The sequence below is a fragment of the Centruroides sculpturatus genome, unplaced genomic scaffold, assembly GCF_000671375.1.
Source record: "Centruroides sculpturatus isolate CEXI.00-Female unplaced genomic scaffold, Cexi_2.0 scaffold2014, whole genome shotgun sequence".
NCBI lineage: Eukaryota > Metazoa > Arthropoda > Arachnida > Scorpiones > Buthidae > Centruroides > Centruroides sculpturatus.
In genome coordinates this window covers 17,039-38,304 of record NW_019386350.1, presented here as the reverse complement: position 1 = coordinate 38,304, position 21,266 = coordinate 17,039, and the positions used below count along the sequence as shown (strand labels likewise).

At 29.6% G+C, this 21,266-nt stretch overlaps 2 protein-coding genes and 1 non-coding gene across 4 annotated transcripts in view; 1 reads left to right on the top strand and 2 right to left on the bottom strand.

Moving 5' to 3' along the window:
* LOC111614647 (male-specific lethal 1-like 1) overlaps positions 1-2,183 on the bottom strand; it is a 32,062-nt gene extending 29,879 nt beyond the window's left edge. Inside the window, exon 1 of the mRNA XM_023356013.1 lies at positions 1,688-2,183. Within this exon, the coding sequence (XP_023211781.1) occupies positions 1,688-2,059 (372 nt within the window). The 5' untranslated portion in view covers positions 2,060-2,183. The remainder of the gene's footprint in view (positions 1-1,687) is intronic.
* A 5,313-nt stretch (positions 2,184-7,496) lies between these two features.
* On the bottom strand, positions 7,497-7,568 carry Trnah-gug. Its single transcript has one exon. It is a non-coding gene; the product is annotated as a tRNA-His (tRNA).
* Positions 7,569-10,200: 2,632 nt separating this feature from the next.
* On the top strand, positions 10,201-19,547 carry LOC111614649 (mucin-5AC-like). 2 transcript variants are annotated; one of them, XM_023356014.1, is made up of 2 exons: positions 10,201-10,377; positions 16,954-19,547. In XM_023356014.1, exons 1-2 carry the CDS (start codon positions 10,367-10,369, stop codon positions 18,830-18,832), a joined length of 1,890 nt encoding a protein of 629 aa, XP_023211782.1. In that variant the 5' UTR covers positions 10,201-10,366; the 3' UTR covers positions 18,833-19,547. The 2 variants fall into 2 exon arrangements, with proteins under 2 accessions (XP_023211782.1, XP_023211783.1); XM_023356015.1 differs by lacking the exon at positions 10,201-10,377 and adding an exon at positions 11,995-12,118.
* Positions 19,548-21,266: the final 1,719 nt, after the last annotated feature.

Here is a 21,266-nt window from a genome sequence, read left to right as displayed (position 1 = left end):
TGAAACAAGTGCATATATAAATCTTGATTGTAATCATATAAATTGAGCTATTGAATATATTTCTACCTTTGTACAGCTGTATTTTTAAATTTGAAGCAATTAAAGCACATTTATTTGGGCATAATGGGCTATTCTGATATTTAATAATAATCTACTTGCTTTACTTGCATCAAATTAAAAAAAATATATAACAGTAAGAAGGTATAAATAGGATTACTGGCTTAATTTATGCATATATAAAAATCTGTTATAAAAACAAATACCGAATAAAATATTCGGATGTTTATGCAAGTTTATAGAGAGATAAAACGCTTATCGTTAAATAAATGCATAAATTTTTATCAATAATTAAGCAAAATATATTTTTAAATTACTTATAATTAAGTAACAGCTTCTGATTATAAATATAACAGAACATTATTCAATTTATCAAAAAAATTTTATCAAAAACATCTTATGAACGTATATTTTATTGATAAAATACATAAATTAAGTACCTAAATTCATAAGGACACGTTCTTAATTAAATTTATATATTTTTTTCTCAAAGAAACAACGTACCTAAGCAAAATTTTATTAGCGTAAACATGGTTATGCAAAAATTACCGCATTCTGAAGTAAACGAATGTATAGATTTTGATAATAATCGAGTAAATTGATTCACTGAATCTGTGTATACCTTTATACAGCTAGATTTTTAATTTTAAACAATTAAATTATATAAATTAATGTTAAAACATATCTGAAAATCCCATCCTGATATTTATACGCTTTAAATTAAAAAAAAAATATATATATATATATATATATATAACAGTTTAATGACATAACTAGCATTTATGCATGCATAAAGTCTATTGTTTATGCACATAAAACATGCACTAGATGAAATATTCTGTTATATATATGTAGGCTTATAGAGAGATAATATGCTTATCATTGAATAACTGCACTGGTTTTTATCAATAATTCAACAAAAAAAAATTGATTTTTTTTTAATTGCTTAATTGGCATCCAATTGTGATGAGTACAAGTATATATAATGAGTATATTTTTTTAAGTTTTATGAGTGATATTCTTGAAAATATTCGTGTTTTATAGATAAATTAAGCCACAATCTTGCTAAATAAACAAATACAGAGATGATAAACCTATTTTATCGACCAATTTCAGACCAAAACACAACACGGTTCATAGGGAGAAACGTTTACAAACCGAATCAGTAGTAAGCGAAACGGCATCTCGCTTCCATAACTCCACATTTTATCAATAATTACGCAATCCAATCCATAAAACCGACAATTCTCCACGGGAGACATCATTTAAGAAATAAAAATAGAAAATAAAAAAAGAAAACACAACACACGAAAAACACTATCATCTGACACACACAACTTTCACCACCGGAAGCGCTCGACCGCCCGTCAGATGGCGCTGGGTGAGCACACTTCCGCCCACCATCTTAAATGCCAAAATTCAAACAAAAACAATTTAAAGCGCGTTATAACAATGTCAATTTCGTGTGTTTAGAGAATCGACGGCTGTTAAATTTCGTAGGGAACGTGTTTAACGATCGATTCGTAAATCGGGGGCGTGTTATAAGGTGGAGGGAACGTTTTAAATCCCGTGTCAACGCCCGACGTTAGGCCTAGAACGGGGGTTTTAATGGAATTTTATAAGGACTTACCGACTCTTTCTCTTGTTTAAGCGAAAGTAATTGCTTGTCTTTCTTTAGTATTTGTTCCTGTTGATGCTGTATTAGATCTAATTGTAGTAACATCATCTCTTTCAGCCTTTCCGAGTGTTCGTTCTCTTCTTTCTTAACGTCGACCGCGTAAATGTGATCGGTCTCTAAAGGAGATGATAATTCCGACGTAAAGTTAGCATCCGTCGACGTCTTAGCGCATCCCGGATGATGATAAGATGATAAATTCTCTTCGTCGTCGTCACTGCGATCGTCCGAGCTACCGTTAACGTTCCTGTTTAATTTACGTCTGCAGCTCGTCTGGCACCTCTTTTCTGTAGTAACCATTGCTTGTTTCATGCTGTCACCCGTCATATGGCTCGTATTAAATTCTTCTTTATGTTATGATCAAAACACAAAACTCCTCTACGAGACTTCTCCCAGCCGCCATCACCATAACGTGACGTCGGTGGTTATTGTAGTCGTTATTGGTCGAACGGAGATGACGTCGAGAGAAAATATCGGCGTCACTTGGTCGCGTGGCTTAACGTCATCTCGCGCGCTTAACGTTATTGGTTGGTGAGTTCGACATTTTTTTTTTTTGTCCCCTTTCAGATATTTTTTCCCCCTTTTCTAGTTCTGACTTTTTGTGTGTTTTTGAGGGATTTTTTTTTGTTTTTTTAAAAAATATCGCGATTTGAATTCTTAATTTCCCTCTGTGTTATAGATTTTTACCAATTTTTCTTTAATTATAAAGGAATGTGGAATTTGTGTTAGCGCTTCTAGATAGATTTAAGTGAAAAGTTTGTGATGAATAAGAAATAGGTAAAACTGTATAAAAATTAAATATAATCGCTTCTTATTAAATCTTATATGCATTTTAAAAGTGCAGTACAAGAATTTAATGCCATATTTAGCGCTAACGATGTTATTTTTAAATTTTAAGTTGAAAATAACTTCGTTTCCTTTCGAGTTATCTAAGCTCTTTACGTTCTGTTTAACCTTTATCAGATCGTAACGTAATTTCTATACGCCCCGAAGCAATATGAAAGATGCTCCAAAGTAAATTAAAGATAGTTATTTAAGGATCTTTAACGCAGTAAAAATGGTATTAGAAAAATCGAAAAAAAAGCATATTTACTGTATAAATACACCTTGTGCATCATAAAATTGCATTGATTGTGCACACGATTCGTCTAAATTTAAAAAGAATTTTCTATTGTTGTTGGATAGTGAGGTAATAAAGGGATTTCCTGTATGTAAATTGTTTTGGATTTTAATAAAATGTAAAATGTATCCTTAAATAATGCATCATATATGAAATTCATTTCTTGATAGGAAATAACCATGCTTATACAATATTCTGAATGCCAATGAGTTGGATGAAGGGCCATGGTGGAAAACCACTTGCACATGGATACAATGATGATGAGTAGAACCATTTCCTTTTTTTTTTTACTTCCCCGGTTGTTATATGTAACAGGAAGAAAATATGGCGATCTATTTAAAAAAAATCCCCCGATATTATTACATGTTTGGATTCAGGGTACATTCAGGGTACATCTTTCTGTATGTATGGATGTTAGTTATTGTATGTGTGTGCGTGTGTGGGGGACTCAACTTTATTCACTCACTTTGAAGGTTAATAATTCCTGTAAATTTTGTCGAAATTTTCTGAAATTTTATAGGGAGGTTTTTGTATTAGGAGAATCGATGCTATTACATTTTGGTGGTAAAAGGCCGAGGGGTGGAGGGGTCTTAATCTCGAGTGAGGTTAGATTTAATGAAGATTTTACTCGTTATTATGATTTGCAATTTTTTTTTTTTTTTTTATAAAACTCATCTCTACTCTCAAAATTAAGATTATGCCATTTTATAATGATTAATAATATAAAAAGTTTTTAAATACAGATGGTGTCACCACAATTTTAACTTTTTAGCCGGGAAATTACGCAACTCGTTGCTGGATTTTTTACCATAAACTATAACATTAAAAAAAGTAAATTATAGAATGAATTTGTTTCTTGAAATTAAATGCTTTGATAATACATTACACGAACAGATATGAAAGTAGAGGTCCATTATAATACCGGATGATCCGGAAGTCCTTTGACAGCAGAGTTTACTTACAAATAGCTGCTACGTGGAAGGTCTTCATACCACCCGGTATAAAACAATAATAAGCTTTACTATATGCATTTTCACACACTTAAATTCGACACTCGCAGCGTACTATGAATGTAAGATACGGTAGTTTAGAATTTTAGATAATTTTATGGCATTTAAAATGAAGATACAATTCAAATATCTCTGAAAATTTTTAACTTCATCACACCATCAATTGCTCATGTAAAGCACTCGTGTTGAGTACATTTATAATAAATACTGTATATATTTTTTACAGTTCGATTATATCGGGTGATCGTAATTAAAGTATTCCTGAAATATTCGACGCTGTACGGAGAGATATTTAGCAGTCCAAATGCAGCCAAATTTGTGGCAGTAGCATTTTAGCACACGTGAAAGACATTTTTGTAAAAAATTAGTACTAAAACGCTCCATTTTGGCGCTGCAAGCATATTTTGTTTAAAGAAGGCGATCGTTCTACGGAGTCCTTATTCTGAAAGTGTAAAATCTTAAGGCAATTAAAACCCGTTCGACAGACGACCATAAGTGATCTCTGTGCAGCTTCTCATATGCAATGTGATACTCTCATTCAGAGCTGCCAAATTTGCAACACGTTCCCGCTAAACCACATCTTTTAAATGTTTCCAGATTCCTCGCAAACGAAACTGCTTTTTCGTTGCTCGCAGCACCAAAAAGTGCCATAAAGCGAACTTTTTACGAAATGCCTTTCTCATGTCTTGCAACCAAATTAAGTATAGGGACATTTCATTTTGATTACCAAATCTCTCTCTAGACAGCGTTGAATATACATTAGAGCGTCGTTTATCCGTAAGTCGGTTTTCCGAAATGTCGGTTATCCGAAAGAATTCCAGTCGGCCTAAAGTATAATTTTTATTTGTTTTTATATTTTTCAATGTATTTATTTCGTTTGTAAAACATAAAGAAATCATTTTTAACGATATAATAGCCACGATTATTATTTTAAAAAGTTTACGTTAGGCTTAACATTGACGAAAATTCAACGAGTAGCGACACGCAACGGAGAAAAATTTCAACACGGGATAGGTTAATATATTTTTCGTACATAATCGGTTATCCGAAAAATAAGTTATCCGAACAACCCCAGTCCCAATTGATTCGGATAAACGACGCTCTACTGTACTTTAATCACGATCATCCGCTATATAGAGAATTGCATATACATTTTATACGTATACTGTACTGTACATACAGCTATATGTTCCGTATAATGTATTTGTTTTTTTAATGTAATGTATACATGTACGCATACATAAAATTGCATTATTATCAACAGAGTATCAGGATATCCTTTCCCTTTCGGCCATATAATTTAAAGTAATCCTCTTAACGCATTATAGGGAGGCTTCTTGGTCTTATTCTTTTGTTAATAACAGAGTAAGTCAGTAGTCCCCATTCGATCCAGTATTCTTCTTCTATCATATTCTTTACTTATCTCCAATTCTTCAATGCTTCCTTCCTTCTAGTTAATACCCTATGCTTTATTTAAGTTAATACTATTAAAATCCATTTTATAATAATTTTAATAATATTTTGAAATATTATTGAACAACTTTCAAGCAGGTGACAACGTAAAATAAATCTTTAGGTTACGTTTTCTACACAGTGATTGGACGAGTATTTGGGTGTCCTATCCAGTGATTTGAACTTTGCAATCCCATAGCAAAAGAAATACCTTATAAGGTGTTTCTTTTCTATTGTTAAACAGAATATAGTGTCATACACCTGTACTTTAGAAATGTTTGTAATTTAATTCCTTTTGTTGATCTGATTTTCTGGATTTCATGGAAGTCGTTTCACATGGGACAGAGGCTGGGGCGTATCTAGGTTTTTCGGGGCTTAGGGCATATTGAAGTCCAATGGGGATCCGTTTTTTGTTACATTAAGAATCTTTAAATTAGGGTTTAAAATTCATTTTTAATAGCATCAAAATCAGAGTTGAAATATATTTATTTATAAAATGGTGTTGAATGAAAAACTTTATATCTTATTAATATATTTAAAAAAAGCATAAAAAAAGAAATATTTACATTGAGTAATTACTGACCCCATTGATACTAGATACCTTACATTGATTACAATAAAACAAAATAATAGTATAGATTATCGTTATTATTATATTATTAATATTAACTATTTTTTACTATACGATAAGTGCTCATTGTTAATGAAAAAGTACTAAAAATTTATAATAATAATTCAACTTTTGTGGGTCCTTGACACTTGGGGGCCCAGGGTTTAAGCCCTATTAGTCCTTACGTAAATCAGCCCCTAGACAGAGGGGACATCCCCCAATATTTTTGTAGAAAATCGGTCACCTCCAACGAATTTTTATTTTATATCCAACTACAAACATTAAAAGTAAACAAAGTACCTTATTTTGTAGATTCACTGAAAATTCAACAATGAGAAATTTTTCGTACTCATTGTCATTGACCAGTTCCCCAAATATTTATGCAGATCGATCTTGATGGTAAACTTCTGTCTTTCCATCCCATAATTAGTCTCCCGGCTTTTTATATATAACAGGGGGGAGGAAGTATAGCGATAGGTCAAAAATGACCACCAAGATTTTTACATTTTTGGACTCAAGGGACGTTGAAACGTCGAGAAATGCAGAAAAACGTGGGGTCTTTTTCCCCTGTATGTATGGATGTTTGTAGGGGAGAGCACGATTTTGAAGATTAATAACTCCTGTGCCTTTTGTCGAAAATTTCTGAAATTTTGCAGGGAGGTTTGTTTATTAGGGGGATCGATACTGTTAAAATTTGTTATTTAAAGGTCGACAAGGTGGGAAGATAAAAGAAGTCATGTGTATAGGGTTGACTACATGAAGATTTTACTCGTTATTATCATTTATAATGTTTTTTTTTTATTTATATAAAACTTATCTTTACCCTCAAAATTAAGTTTTTTTTTACCATTTTATAATAATTAATAATATGTTTTATTTTAAAAGATTTAATAACAGATAACTTAATAACTTTTAATAACAGATGGCGCCACAAGCAATGTCTGTGAGAGGAAAGTTATACAACTCGTTACTGGATTTTTCAGTTGCATTTTCCAGTTCTTATTTTCTGCTGTGACGATCATTAGTGCTGTCGTGGATATTTTATTATTTAATTTGCTATTAAATTTGGATTATCATTTAACGAATATTTAGAATATCCAGATACATTAATTCACCATTTTTTTCAATTTTTTCTATAATTAACTGGTTATTTAATTAAATATTTTCTTTAATACAATACATCAATATGTTTTTTTAATATAATGAATTCTGTAGTAAATTATAACAGAACCATGTACTAAATTCACATTTTTACGAATTGAAAATATTCATTTATATCATCTATACTCGACAGATGGCGACACAAATTTTTTCTATAATTAGTTTAATATTAAAAAATACATAATTATTGTTAATTATTTTCATATCTGATATTAATAACTTAATAAATTAATTAAAAGTAAATAAATTAATAATTTATTTAGAAATAAGTAAATAAAATATTTTTATAAGCGTTTTTTACAGATAAAATAAATACCTAAAAAAAATGTAAGAATTAGAAAATGACATAAAATTAAAAATTATTAATTAAATAGAAAATTGAAGGGAATAAGAAAGAAAAAAAAATTCAAGTGCCGTGACCAGGATTCGAACCTGGGTTATTGCGGCCACAACGCAATGTCCTAACCACTAGACGATCACGGCTACCCGAACACCGGTTACAAATGGTTCTTATGAAGGTATTTATTCTGGTCTGACGTCGTTTGCGTCACACACCAGTTTTACATTGTCCAACTTTATGTTTTGTCATTATTATTGCTAAAATATCGATAAAATCAATTAATAAAATATAAAATTAACAAATATTTTATTATATAATTAATATAATAGCTAATCATTTCAGTTCCAGGCCATTCGTGAATATTTTAAAAGAAANTTTAAGAATATTCGAAGAAATTATTAGCGATACGCATGAGGAAGATTCGTCGAAAGAGGACAAATTAAAAAATAAAACTTTGAAATTCATAAGTGAAAATGATAAATCAGGCCAATATTAAAGAATAAGGTTATTATAAACGAGACGTTTCTGTGTCAATCAGTGTTAATCAAAGAATATTTCCACAACACGAATTATCGAGGGCAATCCCCTGAAAGAAACTACTTAAAACTGATTCGAAAACCTTTCTTATGCAACCTATATTGAATAAAACAAATATTTTCCGATTCAAAAATTTTTAAATTAATATTAGCCAATTAGCGTACGATAATTTAAAATTTTAAATATTTTCAGCCAATAAGGTAAATCTATTTATTTTTTTAATTCTCAATTCAACACTCATTAATCTAATTTTTTTTTAATAAAAATAACTCGATGAACTTCCTATTTGAAAAATAAAATTCTAATTGAATTAAAAAAAATAAAACGTTATAATTTTTGTCAATAAAATTTATTTTAAATCAATCATAATCGAAGTCTTAAAAGTCTTTATATAAATTAATTAATGAATCTTTGTTATTAAAATTATATTAATTATTATTATTAATTAATTATTTTGAAATATATTTAAAAATTAATTATGTAAAATTAATAATAATATCTTGAATGTAAAATTCGAAACTGATGCTAATTAATTGAAACTAGTTCTAATGCGATTAACATAATTCAAATTAACCAATGAATAGTGATTTAATAAAGAAAAATAATAAAAATTTCAGAATAAAAACAACTTTATTGTTTGTTTATTTATTTACTTATATAACAAAATATGTATTTATATATTATATTTCATAATAAACTTGATGAAATATATAAGTAAAACGCTCTCTTATTGGTCGGAATATTTAAATTTAAAAATTTTTCATACAGACGAATATTACTGGTTTAAAATATTAAAATTATATTGTTAAATTATTTATTGTTCGAAATAATATTTAAAATAATTTTAAATTAATAAAATATTAATAGTTTTTATTTATAAGCGTTTTTTTATTTCTAATTATAAAATTTAAACGAATAATAAGACTGTTATGAATATATTTTTTTATATAAAAAATATATTAAATTAGTGACTTGAATTGATAAAAAAAAATACTTTAAAATTTTTATTATTAATTTTTGCACTATAAAATTAATTAATAACTTTTAAAATTTATAAATTAGAAGGGCGAAAAAATATCACACATTACGACGCTATTTACAGCGCAAATATTAAGTTTTAAACGAAAATTAATTATATAAAAATTTATGTAACATACCTGGACCACATATTTGTGGAGGTTCGCAAAAATTTCGTAACAAAATATCACCCGATTGGAGATGTTCTTTGAAAGAGCGGGCTGCTTACACAGAAGATATTTTGACAAAATGTCCACACAGAGCGTCAAGTACCGTTATATAGACGAGTTTGGCTGACCCCCTTTTACGGTCTACCTGTCAAACTGGGTCTACAAGATGGTCATACCTTTACTACAACTCATATAAACACCTCCACTCTATCTTTTTTTTTTGTTTTTTGTTTGTTTTTTTTTATTATTGCACCTGGTCTAGTCTCATATTAGAAAGTGAACTGGGACGTTTTAAAGTAATTACGTTTAATTAAATAATAAGTAACTTATGATACGTTTTAATTTGAATTTTTAAAAATTCAAAATTGACCAATCAGCATTTGAAATTATTATTGCTATTATTATTATTATTATTATTCTAATTTGAAAGCTTTCGTATCTTAAAGCAAAATTTCAAAGAAATTTTTTGCTAATTATTCTTATTTTTATCACTTTCTAGATACAGTCGACCCCCTTATAACACTGTTGATAATTGCGTTTTATATGAACTCCATGTTGTACGAGTCACTTAGATTTTACAAATACGTGAGCTGTTCACAGCCCGGCACACGTATTTGTAAAATCTAAGTGACTCGTACAACATGGAGTTCATATAAAACGCAATTATCAACAGTGTTATAAGGGGGTCGACTGTATCTAGAAAGTGATAAAAATAAGAATAATTAGCAAAAAATTTCTTTGAAATTTTGCTTTAAGATACGAAAGCTTTCAAATTAGAATAATAATAATAATAATAATAGCAATAATAATTTCAAATGCTGATTGGTCAATTTTGAATTTTTAAAAATTCAAATTAAAACGTATCATAAGTTACTTATTATTTAATTAAACGTAATTACTTTAAAACGTCCCAGTTCACTTTCTAATATGAGACTAGACCAGGTGCAATAATAAAAAAAAAAACAAACAAAAAACAAAAAAAAAAAGATAGAGTGGAGGTGTTTATATGAGTTGTAGTAAAGGTATGACCATCTTGTAGACCCAGTTTGACAGGTAGACCGTAAAAGGGGGTCAGCCAAACTCGTCTATATAACGGTACTTGACGCTCTGTGTGGACATTTTGTCAAAATATCTTCTGTGTAAGCAGCCCGCTCTTTCAAAGAACATCTCCAATCGGGTGATATTTTGTTACGAAATTTTTGCGAACCTCCACAAATATGTGGTCCAGGTATGTTACATAAATTTTTATATAATTAATTTTCGTTTAAAACTTAATATTTGCGCTGTAAATAGCGTCGTAATGTGTGATATTTTTTCGCCCTTCTAATTTATAAATTTTAAAAGTTATTAATTAATTTTATAGTGCAAAAATTAATAATAAAAATTTTAAAGTATTTTTTTTTATCAATTCAAGTCACTAATTTAATATATTTTTTATATAAAAAAATATATTCATAACAGTCTTATTATTCGTTTAAATTTTATAATTAGAAATAAAAAAACGCTTATAAATAAAAACTATTAATATTTTATTAATTTAAAATTATTTTAAATATTATTTCGAACAATAAATAATTTAACAATATAATTTTAATATTTTAAACCAGTAATATTCGTCTGTATGAAAAATTTTTAAATTTAAATATTCCGACCAATAAGAGCGCGTTTTACTTATATATTTCATCAAGTTTATTATGAAATATAATATATAAATACATATTTTGTTATATAAGTAAATAAATAAACAAACAATAAAGTTGTTTTTATTCTGAAATTTTTATTATTTTTCTTTATTAAATCACTATTCATTGGTTAATTTGAATTATGTTAATCGCATTAGAACTAGTTTCAATTAATTAGCATCAGTTTCGAATTTTACATTCAAGATATTATTATTAATTTTACATAATTAATTTTTAAATATATTTCAAAATAATTAATTAATAATAATAATTAATATAATTTTAATAACAAAGATTCATTAATTAATTTATATAAAGACTTTTAAGACTTCGATTATGATTGATTTAAAATAAATTTTATTGACAAAAATTATAACGTTTTATTTTTTTTAATTCAATTAGAATTTTATTTTTCAAATAGGAAGTTCATCGAGTTATTTTTATTTAAAAAAAATTAGATTAATGAGTGTTGAATTGAGAATTAAAAAAATAAATAGATTTACCTTATTGGCTGAAAATATTTAAAATTTTAAATTATCGTACGCTAATTGGCTAATATTAATTTAAAAATTTTTGAATCGGAAAATATTTGTTTTATTCAATATAGGTTGCATAAGAAAGGTTTTCGAATCAGTTTTAAGTAGTTTCTTTCAGGGGATTGCCCTCGATAATTCGTGTTGTGGAAATATTCTTTGATTAACACTGATTGACACAGAAACGTCTCGTTTATAATAACCTTATTCTTTAATATTGGCCTGATTTATCATTTTCACTTATGAATTTCAAAGTTTTATTTTTTAATTTGTCCTCTTTCGACGAATCTTCCTCATGCGTATCGCTAATAATTTCTTCGAATATTCTTAAACAAGCGATACGAGAAGGTGTTAAACTTATGTATAATAATATTTGTTATATTAAGACTATTCTGGCACGCAACCACGTGATTAATTTAAGATTTTTTTTTTTACTTTTTCTAACTGTAAATAGAATATAATCGAAGCATTCTGGTGTAAAAATAAATAATTTCAAATATAATTCGCTGATTTGTCGTTTCAAATTTGAATTATTTGGCTTTAATCTACGATTGGTTAAAAATAAATTCGAATTTGTAATGGTTTGTTTTAACATTTTGTAATGGTTTCAACTTTTATTAATATTAACACACACAAAAAAATTAAAAAATAAATTTAGTATTATCGTTTTTTTTAAATTTTAAACAGACGAAAAGTATTAAATTCATTACCGTTAAATAAACTTAACGCTGATTGGTTTATAATTTTTCAAAAAGTGAGTAATACAGCGTTGATTGGGCAGTTTAAATTCAACTTTTTAAATATAAGAATGTTAATTTTTTTTAATGGTTATAATGATTAATTTATTCAAATTTAACGTTTATAAATTATTTATTTTTGTTCGACTTTAACATATTAATTAAAAATTCGAATAAAATTCGATTCGGATCACTTTAACCTTTAAAACAACGCAATTAACTTAAATTTAATTACAGAAAATATTTTAGAAATTAATAAATTAATTCATCTTAAATTTTTTTTTTAAATAATTAATTACATTAAGCGTAAATATATATGTACAAGAGGAAAAATCCTAAAAACTCATGCCTACATAGCATATTTTGGACTGGTCTTAGCTAATTTATTATTATGTACGCGTTTCTTTTTTCCTAAATATCAAAACTGGCATTCCATGACCTATATCAACTATACAGGAAGTATCTTATAGTATATTTAATAGAACAATCCCATAATTCCGTTCATTTGATCCCTCTTTACCCCTGTTGCATCTTGTCACGAAATCGTGGCACGTCTAATCTTCACACTAACAGGTCATCCGAAGTAGATTTTAATAATACAAGATCATAAAATAACTCTACAACAGTGATTTGAAAACGTTTTTAGATGCTTAAATAAATCGAATACTATCACCTAACAGAAAATAAAAGTTATTTTAAACATTTAAAGTCTAGTCGAAACTTTAGTGGTTCGTTTAAATTTTGTCGACCGTTATTTTTGAAATGCTTCGATAGGATTAGTCAATTTAAATTTAAATTTACCAATAAGCGAATTTATTATAAATTGAATGATATTTCAAGTAAATTTTGAATTTTTTTCGGAAGAATTCTTATTAAAATTTATTTTTCTTTTGTATATTTTAATATAAACGTTTAAAATTATTTCAATCTATTTTAAACGATTATCTAGGCTTTTAAAATCAGAAATGATTATTTTTAGAATGTATAAATAAGTAGTAAACTCATCAAATGCTTCTGATGTCCTTGATCATTCTTAGGAATATCACCTGAGGAGTTGACCTACTTTTTCATTGTCATGAAAGTGATGAATTTAAGACAAAATATCATCCCAAATTAAACTAATGGCGTTTAAAATTCATCATTACTATTCTTTATATTAAAAAAAATTAATATTTTAGAATTATAAATAATTGTTTTAAATATAAAAATAATTATTATAACACAGAACGAAATTATCAATAAGTAAATCGGTTTTCAAATTTAAATAAAACTGTAAGCTCTTTTATTGATTGAATTTTTCAATTAAATTTAAATTAACCAATAAGGAGAAGATTATTATTACTATTACTGATTTACTGATTAGTTCATTTAAATTTGAATGGACAAATTACATACAAATTAGATACAAGTAGACCCCCCTATAACACTGTAGATAATTCCGCGTTATATGAATTCCATGTTGTACGAGTCACTTAGATTTTACAAATACGTGTGCCGAGCTGTGAACGGCTCACGTATTTGTAAAATCTAAGTGACTCGTACAACATGGAATTCATATAACNTTTACATTTAGTATACAAGATTATAAAACTCTTTGTTTAGTTCGGCCTAATTTCTTTAGGGAAAATAGTGATGTAACTTCCTGTGAAAACAGTGTTCACGTGAGATCTACAAGTAGGTCTTTTGGGGACTTTCTAGTGTTTATTTTGGAAACAAAACTATGTTTTAGGATATGGTATGTATCTGTGTTTCCTCCATAAAAAAATAACTTTCATTCTTAAATAGGAAAATGCCTTATGCAACTGCTATCAAATATAACACGTGACGAGCAGGGAAGCGATAAATTTTAAACACGGTTGCGTCGTATGAGTTTAAAACAATAATTTTAAAAATTGAATGCCATTTTATAGTAATTTACACGTAAATTACAGTATCATTTGCAGTGCAGACGTATCTGAGTTTACTGATTGAAAGTATCGATTACATGTGCTCCATTGAATACATACCAAGTGTAAAGAAAAGGCCTGAAAGGTCTTCCAAACATTATTTTTCATCTCGGATTTCCTAGTATATTCGTAATTAGCATGGCAAACTAGCTTAGTTCCGTATTAAAGATCGTGATTCTTCCTTTTAGGTCCTCAAGGTCGAACTAGATACTTGACATTGATAAGTAAGTAGTGTGATAAGGGCATGGATGCAAGCTATAATCTAATACAAATTACACTAAGATATATTATATTTCGCTTAATATAAAATGTATAAGAAAGAGGAAGGACGAATATCAGTGTTTTTTTTTTATTTTAATCAATCATTGTATTGAACTTGAGAGTGAATTAAGTCAGTCGTGTAGCGTTAAATGCAATTATTGGAAGTTGATACTTCAAATAAACACAGAATGCAATGTTGACAAATAATTATACGTGTCAACTAGTTACATATACAAGGAAAACTAGAGTTTTGCCTCAAGCAAGGTATGCGACCTAATTTACCTCAATTTTTTTTATATTTTTTCGGGTCTCGTTGGTTGGTTATAAAAAGATATCTCTACCCTCTAGCATCGGCATTGCGTACCACTCCTTCACCCCTTAATATGGTTGACAACTTTCCAAAAATATTCTCCTCCTTCGCCCACTGTTTTAACAATGTCTTTGGAGCATTGAACTCTATTTTTTTTTCTGCTAGGAAAAAAAGAAAAAAGCACGTTGCATGGGGTTAAATTTAACTAAATCTGAATTATAAGCTTGTTCTATTTGAGAAGTACCCAAAATTTAAGAGAGTCTTCGTAAATTTGAAATGTTTTCTTAATATTATATGGAAATGTTAATTATTATTTAGCTTCTTTCCCATTTTAAAGTGAAAGTATGATGCTATTATAGTACCACACGTCTATAGTAGCATCACAATAATGTAAATTAATTATTTATATAAGTGTTTATAAGATTTTATTACTTTATAATGGCTAATAAAAGAAAACAATACAGCTGTAGCCTAGAGTAATTATATTATTAATATACAGTAGTAACATACCCAAGCAGTAGGCCTATAGGTAAATGTACTGTTATAGTAACATTCCACTTATTAAATATAGCTCTGTTACGTTACAGGTGAATAAAAAGGCCAAAATTTTGATAATGTAACAATTTAAGAACACGTAAAGAGTGCAATTGTCACCTTTTACTTCTCACAAAGAACATTGGATTTTCAGAATATCTTCCTTGATGGTATCTGCTTCTGATTATTTCTTATTTTTTCTGCTTTGATAAATCTAAACAATATCTAATTTTTAACTTTTCAACTTTACTTCCTTCTGGTTTCGAAATTCTTTTTATACTATTATATTATTATTGAATAGAAAAGTAGAACTCTTGTTTCTTGCGTGCATTTTTGCTTTCTTCAGCGGATATTAACATACAAAGTCATAGATTTCTCTTCGATAAGATTGAATCTTCAATGTGAATTACTTGTTATTGTTTTTGTAATTGCAATTATCACACTGTTTCAAGATAATAGCCCTAGTTTCTATGAGTAAGTATAGAAATTAATCATTGATCTAGGAAGAATCAAGCTTTGAAAACTATATAATTTATAAGGATTTTTATGTATCAAACCTTTTTTTTATATGAATATCGGAATGCTTATCATTTAGCTAAGATTACCATTTTTGCTACCATAATTATAATATTACCACACTACTGTAATTCTATCATACTACACATACAACACTACCACAATAATACCAAGACGTTTAAGGAGTCAGACTACTTTACTGGGGGACTCAGGATCGAATCCGGGTCGAACAACCCTGGAATTTTCTATGGGCTGTCTACCTCGGATATGTCGGCCCCGACACTCAACACCCGGCCACCCTCATTGTGGGCTGGCTGAACTCACAATGGATATGATTAAAAAGGTCCCAATAGTGCCCATAGGCGAAATGTTTCAAAAAAATGGAATAAAAACACTAATGATACCATATAAACAATTACATTACCCACAATAATAATACACTGGTACATTACGTACTACCATAATAAAAATATTCTTAAAAGAAATTTTCATAATTAAAATTTATTTAATAGTTTTTTTTTATAGTCAAAACCATTTCATTAAAAGGAAACACGAGTGAACAAAGGGTGTGCAAAGCGATGTGACGACTCACGCGCCTCGTCGTGATTTTTCTGATCGTTTAAAGAATAGGGTAAAAGCATGGTAAATGGTTTTAAACATAGCGTAGAAACAGAACGACACTTGGTTACATTTAATTTTTTAATTAACAGATAGAAATAATTTTGAAACTTGATATAATCATTACCATTAATACTGCAACCCAAATACATATTTAACTCTTTAATTAATTAATCGTTCGGTTTCCTGATTACCAATGCTTCTGTTCAGTTTTAATGGTTCCTCACGAATTTTAATAATAAATCTTTGTTATTGTATTTTATCCTTAATTGTACGTTAATATATGCGAAGTAGAATTTTAGGTCTTCAAAACAAACAAAAGTGAGTGTGAACTGTTTCTACATAAGGAAATTTTTTCAACAACTAAACTTAAAGATTGTTAGATAGTTTGTAGTAGATACAGAACTTTTAAGTATAGACATACGTGACTTGCAAATGAGGGCATACAAAACTTGTTCCTTATGTTTGTAATGAAGGGCAGAGTCATCTTAAAGAGAGTTTCGTGGTTTATCTTATTAATGCATTAGGTTTCATCTGGCATATTTTATAATAGAAACCTGATGGGGAATACCAGACGCTAACCTTAGATAACTTGTTTTTTTTTTAAGTGTATAAATCGGAATTTCTCCATTTTAACTTTACTAATAGACCTGTTATCTTTATTTAGGTCGCCAACAGTTATCGTTCTACTGACGACATCTTTAATGAATTCGGTAGTGTCGTCTCGCCACCTCCTACAGATTCCCGATGTTTCGAGTAATTTTAATGTCTTCGTTCGAGCCATCCCTAGCAACTCTCAACAGAACAGACCCGAACCATTACAGCAATATCGGCCACCCATCTTCGCTGAGTTACCTCAATCTTCTAAACCACAAATCCAAATGGAATCTTCACCGCAAGTAACTCAATATCAACCACCTTTGTTTCCATTACCTCAATCCCATCCTCAACCACACCCACCTCAAACACCGAATCAACAGGTGATTTACGTAGGCGGGCAGCAAGGTGTTTACTCTCAAGTTGGAGCTCCTTCACCTTCCCAGCAAGGTGTACCAGCTTCTAAGGGAGTTGAGAGGAAGGTTGTAAAACCAGCACAGCAACTCATTCAGAAAGCACCCGCCTCGGAGATTCAATTCGATAAAGCAACAGGTGCTAAAGAAAAAGATTCGAAACCCGATGACGAATATGTAGTTTACTATTACTACTATTACGATAATGACACAAATAGTAATAATTTGACACTGGACTTTGACAATATTCCCGATCTAGAATCTTATGATCAGAAAAATGACAGCAAAACTAACGCATCACAATATGAGACCGCTAGACAATTATCTCCAGTTACTGTCTCTTCTTCTATCAGTACAGCGCAATCGGTAGAGGTAGTAGGACAACCACTCCTACATAGACCAGTAGCAGAAAAGGCCACTACATCGAGTCCAAAAGGTGCCACGGCTATATCTGTATCAGTATCTGTATCGGAAGGCACTGAAGTACAGCCGGTTCGGAACGTGTTTCGATATGGAAGCAACGACGTTCCAAGAGTTCCTGTAACACCCAACTTAGTAGATCCTCTTGAAGAACCGGAAGTTACCCCAGATGGTATAAATACCACCCAAAATGCCACTACAACATCGTCATCGGCCGAATTACAATCTCCACCCGCAACAGAAGACGTCTTGACTACCTCTATCCCAGCTAGTCAGGAAGAAAAACAAGGTAGTAAGAATGAAATAGAAGAGGAAACACAATCGGAGGAGGTCACCACTCAGGATTATACAACAACTACGGAAACTACTACTACGACTGAACTGACAACAACCACAACAGAAAGAGGAAGATTAGGTAATATAGGAAAGAGGAAACGATTCAGAACCACTGCAGCCAGTTCTAGTCGAAGAACAACACCCAGCACGACGACACAGTCAACTAACGAAGCCACAGCTGATAGAAGGCCAGGTTTCAGACCTCCAACTAGAAACCGCTTCTCACGCCCAGGAGCACCGATAGCGCGAACTCGGCCTGGTTCTACTAATAATAGAAAATTCGGGGATAATTCATTATCAGATACAACAACATCATCATCAGTAGCAACAGCTACAAAGAATCGTTTCGGAGCTACAACAAGAAGAAGCTCTTCACGCGTTAACCCCACTAAACCATCACGAACCACTCAACCACGAGCTCGTGCTACAGTAAAACCTCCGGTTAATATTTTAAGTAACAGACAAAGGAGTCGGCCATCATTTTTTCGTCCCAGAAACAAAAAGGGGGAAACCGAAACAACAACAATAGCCGAAACGGAAACACCAGCACCCACTACAGCAACTAAAATTACAGAAGTCTCAGCAACAACAGCCACTACAAAAGAAGCTGAAGAAGAGATAACAATAAAGGAAACACCAGAAGAAACAGAACAACCACCACCACCAACAACAACAGCTACACCAGAGAACCGATTTTCTGGTTTGTTCCGTTCAAGACCTAGGCCTAACTTACTGGGAAATCGTCCACGTCCGAACATATTAAGTAGGCCAAGAACTTGAAAATTTCAGGAGAAATTTTCATATCCAAATTTTCTGTAATTTCTGCCGAACGGAAAAAGTAACACAATAATTAAAATGCCAAAAATTATGCACTTCTGCTTTCTATAAAATCACATCTATGGTTATAAACAGATGCATTATACTAGGCTTACCTATAGTTTACAGCACATTAACCTACAGTATAACGATTATAAAATATTTATAACCGTTATACCGTTCTAACATAAAACGTAATTATTATATTTTACATTAAAAAAAAACATAATAATAATACACATATAAAATACGAATAATAAACAAATAAATAAATAAATTCAAAATTTTTCATTTATGTTCAATAACTGACCGTTATTTTAAAATTTAACGTTTCCGATTGGTTATAGAAATTCAAACTGACCAATACGACAATCTGATACTTGTATTACGTTTATTCAACGTCATTAATTCGTTCGGTCCGGCGATTGGTTGTGGAAAATTCAAACTGGCCAATAAGTGGTTGGTCTCTTATTTATCCTTTTATTAATGGCTAATATCAGCGATTTAAATTTTAATCAACAATAGAGACTGTTTTATATTAAATTTTATAGTCATAAAATATTTTTACATACGAAAATTTGTATTGACAAGTGATATATATATATATAGGATGACGATGTCGTGTATGTCGATGACTGTATTTTTTTTTTCGTTTATTTTATGTAATAAATCGTGATTAAAAATTTAATTTTTATTCATTTTCTGAGTTTATAATTATAGTAGAATTAATTTATAAAAACTTAAACAGTTTTTTTTAAATAATTAATTACATTAAGCGTAAATATATATGTACAAGAGGAAAAATCCTAAAAACTCATGCCTACATAGCATATTTTGGACTGGTCTTAGCTAATTTATTATTATGTACGCGTTTCTTTTTTCCTAAATATCAAAACTGGCATTCCATGACCTATATCAACTATACAGGAAGTATCTTATAGTATATTTAATAGAACAATCCCATAATTCCGTTCATTTGATCCCTCTTTACCCCTGTTGCATCTTGTCACGAAATCGTGGCACGTCTAATCTTCACACTAACAGGTCATCCGAAGTAGATTTTAATAATACAAGATCATAAAATAACTCTACAACAGTGATTTGAAAACGTTTTTAGATGCTTAAATAAATCGAATACTATCACCTAACAGAAAATAAAAGTTATTTTAAACATTTAAAGTCTAGTCGAAACTTTAGTGGTTCGTTTAAATTTTGTCGACCGTTATTTTTGAAATGCTTCGATAGGATTAGTCAATTTAAATTTAAATTTACCAATAAGCGAATTTATTATAAATTGAATGATATTTCAAGTAAATTTTGAATTTTTTTCGGAAGAATTCTTATTAAAATTTATTTTTCTTTTGTATATTTTAATATAAACGTTTAAAATTATTTCAATCTATTTTAAACGATTATCTAGGCTTTTAAAATCAGAAATGATTATTTTTAGAATGTATAAATAAGTAGTAAACTCATCAAATGCTTCTGATGTCCTTGATCATTCTTAGGAATATCACCTGAGGAGTTGACCTACTTTTTCATTGTCATGAAAGTGATGAATTTAAGACAAAATATCATCCCAAATTAAACTAATGGCGTTTAAAATTCATCATTACTATTCTTTATATTAAAAAAAATTAATATTTTAGAATTATAAATAATTGTTTTAAATATAAAAATAATTATTATAACACAGAACGAAATTATCAATAAGTAAATCGGTTTTCAAATTTAAATAAAACTGTAAGCTCTTTTATTGATTGAATTTTTCAATTAAATTTAAATTAACCAATAAGGAGAAGATTATTATTACTATTACTGATTTACTGATTAGTTCATTTAAATTTGAATGGACAAATTAGATACAAGTAGACCCCCCTATAACACTGTAGATAATTCCGCGTTATATGAATTCCATGTTGTACGAGTCACTTAGATTTTACAAATACGTGTGCCGAGCTGTGAACGGCTCACGTATTTGTAAAATCTAAGTGACTCGTACAACATGGAATTCATATAACACGGAAATATCTACAGTGTTATAGGATAGTCTACTGTATGGCCTTACCCTCTACTTTCGATTTAGCTGTAGCTGCTTTACTCACCGATATTTCTTGAGAAGAAATCTCATCTATGAAAAGTAACTTTTCTTTACAAATTACAACCTGATTACGTAATTACGTAATTACGAACTGATCTTTTAATGGTGTCTTTTATTCGGATATCGCCGACGCCTTACCGACGAACCCTCTCATCCTCCGCCACTCGACCTGACTAACCGATCCCCACCTCACGGGATCAAAAGAACAAAAACTCCATCCAGTGACAAAGTGGGCGATTTCCACCAAACCGTTGCCAGGAAAAGAGGTACGACCTTGTCCTACCTCCGACTATCCAC